This window comes from Echinops telfairi, unplaced genomic scaffold (genome assembly GCF_000313985.2).
Source record: "Echinops telfairi isolate 266 unplaced genomic scaffold, ASM31398v2 ScPeMD7_7404;HRSCAF=8442, whole genome shotgun sequence".
Lineage (NCBI taxonomy): Eukaryota > Metazoa > Chordata > Mammalia > Afrosoricida > Tenrecidae > Echinops > Echinops telfairi.
The window spans coordinates 451,539-458,650 of NW_022111304.1; the positions used below are offsets into that span (position 1 = coordinate 451,539).

At 33.7% G+C, this 7,112-nt stretch overlaps 1 protein-coding gene across 1 annotated transcript; it reads right to left on the minus strand.

Moving 5' to 3' along the window:
• Positions 1–1,949: 1,949 nt before the first annotated feature.
• Positions 1,950–2,915, minus strand: LOC101655522 (olfactory receptor 6C76-like). Its single transcript, XM_004717830.2, has one exon. The coding sequence runs from the start codon at positions 2,913–2,915 to the stop codon at positions 1,950–1,952; it is 966 nt and encodes a 321-aa protein (XP_004717887.2).
• Between the last annotated feature and the right edge of the window lie 4,197 nt (positions 2,916–7,112).

A 7,112-nucleotide genomic window follows, 5' to 3' on the forward strand; every position in this document is an offset into this window, starting at 1 on the left:
AAAAAAAAAAATGTTTCATGTTGTGTTGGCTTTCAACAAGGTCGTGTCATCTGCATGTTGCAGGTTGTTAATGAACATTCATCCAATGCTGATGCCTGGTTCCTTATAGATTAAATAAATATGGTGAAAACATACAATCCATAGGCACATTTTTCCTGCTTTTAAAGTATGCAATATTCTGTTGTTTTTTTTTAATCAACTGCCTCTGTTCTAGGTACAGGCTCTGCATGAGCACAATCAAGTGTTTGGGGATTCACATTCTTTCAAATGTTATGCATTTTTTGTTGTGAGTCACATATTCAACAAAACACCTCTTTCTGGTATTTCCTGCTTCAGCCAAGAATCATCGCATAGCAGCAATTATATTCCTCTGCTAGTAATATTACTCCAGGCATGTTTCACAGTGGAGAGAAGGGAGGGAGCAGAGGCATTAGTTGATGAACCCATGGAGTCTCTATTTTAAGTAGGTATATCTATGTAGGCAATTGGATCTATTTTCTGATAGAAATTATTCCTAAATAAAAAAACTTCTTGACTAGAATGGATATTTCACAGTACTTCTCTTTAGATTTATTAAGAAGGTCTGGTGTCACTATATGTAAGCACTGAACTTCTAACCAAACAATTATTGGTTTAAACCCACCAGCTGCTCCTGGGAGAAAGATGAGATTTTGTTTTTCCCCAACAGTTTTATTGGCAAGTAATTTTCATGTCATATAATTCAACAGTTCAATCATTTGATCATATCACAGAGAATTTTACAATCACCCCGACAATATCACACCCATGATTAAATCATATTTGAGATGATGTGTGCAATCACAATCCGCTCTACTGCTCCCTCCCCCATTCTGTCTTCATTAATTATTCCAGAAATCCCCTTTCCCTCCCTATCTCCCACCCCCACACCTGTATTCCCTTGTATCTATTATTATCATTATGCATTCACTCCTCCTGTGCTTCACAGCTCGGATGGCCAACAGAAAACCAGAAAAAACAAAATCAGGTTAAGGTGGTAAGGGTCAAAACATAATAGTATACAGACAAAACTACTAGTAACGTGTAAGAAGGAAAAGACCCCCAACAATAATCAAATAGCCAGGGAAGACATTTCTGTCATGGAACCAGTAAGAGAACCTTGCACCCAGAACAAACTGAGATCGCACCTATAGGGTGGTCAACTGGCCAGTGTCAAGTTCGATCCAGCATCATCAAGAATTCAACGGTCTCTGCCTGATGGATCCTTCTTCTGGCAGTCCATGGTGTATTCAATAATCTCTGTCAACACAACAACTCAAGTGCCTCCATTCTTCAAGGGTCTTTCTTATTCATTGCCCAGATCTTGCTTGCATATGAGGCAATTGAAAAGACCATGGCTTAGGCAAGATGTACTGTAGTATACTCACTGCCAGAAAGATGAGATTTTTATGATCCTTTAAAGAATTACAGCCTCAGAAGGCTGATAAAGGTTCTCTATAAGCCAGAATTAACTGGATGGGAGTGTATTTAAATTCATTATTATCCTTCTAAAATGCTACGAACTATAATAAAATATTTCCAAATGTGGAAGAAAATGAAATATTTTATTTATAAAATCAAGATAGTGAATACTTATACAGTGTATAAATGATATACATTTCAGCATGTCAATGCTAAAAAACATGAAGATACTAGATTTTTAAAATATATTCATAGTAGAATATTATGCGGATGAAGAAAATCAGAGAAAAAGACTGAAAAAGTAAAGTGATCATTAATACAACTTACACCTTTAAAAGGAATACAAAGTCAGGAGTAGATTAAAAACTGGCAGATAGAAAAAAGGAATTTGTGGGTGACATTAATGACTGTTCCAATATAGAAATAAAATAGATATGCTGAAAGGGTAACCAGAATAGGGACATTTTTCAATAAACTTTATTTTAGTAGTATCCATTGATATGTCACAATCATTTTTTTAATGTAATAAAAGTCATTTTTTTAATTATATCCTTCAGGGCTTGTTTTACTTGTTTATTTCTTAGGGTATATATAAAAGGATTTAGGACAGGTGCAACTGAAGTGTTAAGTATTGATATCCCCTTGTTTAAAGCTACCCTTTCCTCTGCAGAAGGTTTAATGTACATAAAAATGCAGCTGCCATAAGAGATGGAGACAACGATCATGTGGGAGGAACAAGTGGAAAAAGCCTTCTTTCTCTGTTGGGCAGAAGGGATTCTCAGAATTGTTCTTATGATGTATGCATAGGAGAGCACCACCAGTGCCAATGTAATCAGGAGCGTGACAATGGCTAAAATAAAGCTTAACAGTTCTAAGGTCTGTGTGTCTGAACAGGACAATTTCAGAACAGGAGCATAGTCACATCCAAAATGATCAATAACATTGGCATCACAGAATTCCAAATCCAGGCCCATGATAAGTGCAGGAGAGATTATTAATAACCCAGCCAAGCAACAGGTAACAGCCAGCTGGGTGCACACTCTATTATTCATAATGGTCACGTAGTGAAGGGGTTTGCAGATGGCCACGTAGCGGTCATAGGACATGGCAGCCAATAGGAAAAATTCTGATGCACCTAAGAAGATGGCAAAGAACAATTGTGCCACACAAGCATCGTAAGAAATTGTTTTATCCATAGTCATAATGCTGAACAGGTATCTAGGGATGCACACAGAAGTCATTGAGATTTCTAAGAATGAAAACATTCGAAGAAAGAAATACATGGGTGTTTTGAGGTGGGAATCCAATAGTGTGAGCAGGATTATGGTCATATTTCCAGCAACACTTAATAAATATGTTAGAAATAGGAAGAGGAAGATTACAATTTGCCAGTTTGGATCATCAGTTAGTCCTACAAGAATGAATGTAGTTACCATCGAATGATTTCTCATGGTTAAATTCCTTTTGAATTTCATCAGAGCTGGAGAAAAAAGAAAAGAAAATTATCACAAAACAGCATCATTGAATATGGATTAAAAACTTCTGTGAAGAATTAGGTAACTTAATTGAAATTCATATGCCTCTTATACCTACCACTTTAAACATCATATCACATCTCAGTCATAACCCAGGATATAATCTGCTTATTCCATGTTCTCTGACTCTCCCTTTCTAAACCCCTTTTTAGATCTTTAATTTGGAAAATAAATGGTTTTTGTTTTCACTTTCCTTTAAAGCATCAGTAAATTTGTCAGGTTTAATGTTTTATCCAGGTACTGAGTGGCTCCAAATGGAAATAGATTTTAAGTTAGGAGATATATATCTATGATCAAGATCAATATTTGCTCATTCTCTTTCAGGATGATTTGTTTATTATGTATTCTTTTCCATTTGAAACAATCAAATCTAAATTCTGTCGGTAATCTTTTAAACCGGTTATTTTTTCTTGATATATTTATAATAATTGATTTGTTGCAACTTCAAATTAGGCTTTTTTTCAGTACAAATTTATGAAACATTTTATCACTATAAAATATTAATTTACACTCAGTAATCTTAATGTACTCAAAAGTTAATTAAATAGGAAGGAATGTGTATAGTCATGATCTTATTCTAATTAGCAAATATATACACTATTTTAAATATATACTTCAAAACTCTGATCATAATTTACATAAATATTTCCTTTTTTCTCTAATTTGGATTAACTCCTTTAATTTATGGCCACATACATGTTACAACAATGTCTTTAATAATTCCTTTGTAAACTAGACTGACAATACTTACATTCAATGAACTCTTGACGGGTTTTATTAGCTGATGAACTGTAAAAATTTTCTTTGGTGTTAACTTAAAATTTAATATGAATAATTTTTATAGAAGTGTTTATTTATTGAAAATTCATATTTTCCCATCTATATATATTTTTTGCCTCCTCCTGACTAAAGGAGGCTTTGCTAATAATTGCATGAAGGAATATTTAAGAAGAAATTTAAGCATTGGTGGATTTCTCCCATTCTTCAGTGAAACAGCACACAGGTGAAATATTTCAAATATGATTTTCTTGATTCCTTATGAATAAAAATGTATAGTGCCAGGGCCACCCTCACTTAGTCTGAAAATAAAAGCTGTTCATCTGGAATGAAAACAGTGATTCATTTTCACTAGAGTTTCTGATCTGTCTCAAGACAAGTGATTTTATCCTTTCTTCACCTTAGTTTTATAATTACTCTATAATAGCAACGATGGTATGCACCATAATACGTTGCCCCAGGGAATCTTGTAGAGAGGATACTCACTGATCATCTAATCATTAACTTGAAAAATAAAAAGAAAATTATAGAGTTTTTTAAGTGTGTCATTATGGGCTCTATTGGGAAATCTGAAATGGAGTACAATTTTAAGTTAGAGTGCAATGCCACAGTGAGCTATTAAAAGGTGTATTAACATCTTTGGGGGATTCTGAGCAGCTCAAAGTATTACATGCTCAACTAATAGATTACGTGTTTGCATTTGAACCTACCCAGAGGCATCTCTCTAGAAAGGTCTAGGCCTATGAATCTGCTATGGAAAGGTCCCAAATTTGAAAACTCTATATAGAATAGTTTTATCTTGCCCAAATGTGACTGCTATGAGTTGGAATTGATTTGCAGGCAACTAACAAAAACAGTGATTTAGAACATGATATTTTTCAATGTTATCTGTGGTGACACTGGTTCAAAGAGAGCTCTTCCGTTGTCTGTGTACATGTTCTGTCTGTTATTTCAATGTTCTGGAATTCCAGTTCTTTTCAATGCTATTTATAATTTGATAAGATACACAGAGTTGAAAGCCTTTGAGTAGTGAAAACTGCACTATACCTTACAGAAGAAACCCTATGAATGGACTTTGCTAGATTGTGTTAACTTCTGTTTACATTAATCTTGAGTAATGATTAATTTCCTTTCTATGTTACATGAACAAGACATCCATTATCTTAGAATGTAGGAAATATATGTATATGTAGGCATTTAATTGTGCCCATGGTAGCATGAAAACTGTCAAGAAGTCGCACCACAAGGGTATAAGTTTTCAACTTGCTTTATCATATTGCTACTTAAGCTTCTGGTGAATTATCTGCAGAAACAGTTACTCAAGAGACTTTAGGTAAAAATGAGAAACTATACATTATAGGCTATGTCTAAAACTTAAGAGTAAAATATTTTAAGTGGTGCAGATGATATCCAAGTGAACAAAGAGAGCAGGAATAAAGCCGTCGTTGGACAAAGATTTTAGTAATCTTTTGAATATGTAAAGAGAGGGAAGTGTTCATTAAGGTAGATAGGCCGGAGAAGCTGATGCTTTTTAAATTTAGAAAGTAATCTAGTTAAAATTGTCTCCTGAATTCTGTTTCAATAATTACAGAACACACATGGATAGGATAATCATACTCAAATCATGAAATAAAAACTGAAGTTTGTAGAGACCCCAATGCAATTATTTTAAAATATTTCATTATCAAACAGACTGTTCTTCTTCTCACTTTGTTCAATTGTCATAGCCTGCATGTTCCTCTGATGTAGAATCTATGCTTCTGATATTTTCAATGCCATCGGGGCCTTTCCTGGTGGACATATTTCAGTGCAACTTCCAGACAGACAGATGAGGGCAAAACGCCTGGTGATCTACCATTCAGAGCCAGGCAATGCAGACCCAACGGAAGACAGGCGAAGAATTTCTGAAAGATGAGCCCTCCACATGCTCAAGAGTCATGCAAAATGCACGGTAGTCACACCGGTGAACTCAAGGAAAGCAATGACTGTGAAGATGTGCGAGAGCCGCCTTTGTTTATTCTGGCGTGCACGCACGGGGTTGCCAAGAGTCTGGTAGTTAATAACTAACAATTAAAAGTAAAGCCAATTTATAATTAGTAGAGAATCATATATAAGAAAAGAAAAGCAGTAAAAATGACTCCATTAAGTATTTGACTCCCAGCAACCTTATATAGGCTTTCCAAGTCTATTCATCTTTAAAGAAACAGACAGTCTCATCTTCCTGGAAATGCCTGGTCGGTTTGAACCACCCACCTTGGGATAAGTCCAATGCTTATCCCACAGTGCTACCAGGATTTCTTAAGTGAAAATAAAACTTATTAAGATCAAACCAATAAAAGGATCACCTCAAGAAAGCGAATACATCAGTAAACAGTAGAAATAGGCTTGAAATTTTCTATTTAGTTATTTTGAGATTTAAAGAGAGTTTTCTTTTTTAATAAGAATACTGACAATTTTTTATATCCTTATATATACTGATATATTAAATATAATTATCTTATATATTATAATACATCTCCAATAGAATGATATGGCAACAGACATTTTAAAAAAGGAATTGCATGTTGTGTTGTGTTTTGACCTAGAGGTAGGGGGAGAGGAAATTTAATGGATTTTAATATACAATGCACAAGCCTTATAAAGAAAATGTAATGCATATAACATGTTATAATTCTAATTTCTATTGACTAATGTAATTCAGAAGACCAAATTCCCAGGCAAGATGGATAGTGGAATGTATGAAAACATGTACTGAGAATTGTGTAAAATATTCTGTTATAAGTGCCTCCTTTCAAAAACTTAGCTATCAAAAGTGAAAGTAAGGAAAATAATATGAAAATCAATACACTGTAGGAAAAAAGAAAATATAGGATATATAAAGAAAACTTCAATAATTCACTATACTAGAAAGAAAAAAACAATGGAAAAGAAGATAAAAGGAAAAATTATTTCTGAAAATATTCTAGTTCCAAAGAAAAAGCTTCGGAGATCCCAAAGTAATTTCAAAATATAAAATATTAGGGTATCTTGAATTACTGTTGAAAATGATGGAGGAATTTGGAAATAAATATTGGCAGTGGTGAAGCATAATAGCAGTGATTAACTTAATAAATAATTGATTAATATGAAAATATATTGAAAATAATTAAAAGTCTAAATTGCTTGACAGGTGCTCATCTTTCAAAAGATGTGTGAAGAGCATTAATAGTTAATTAGAGGATGGTGTGTGGGAACAGAGACAAAGATATAAAAAAGGAAGAAAGGGAGTTTGTCAAAATACCTGTGTTAGATAGGATTCTCTAGAGAGACAAAACCTGTTTGCTAGTAATTTTAGATAGATAGATAGATAGATAGATAGAT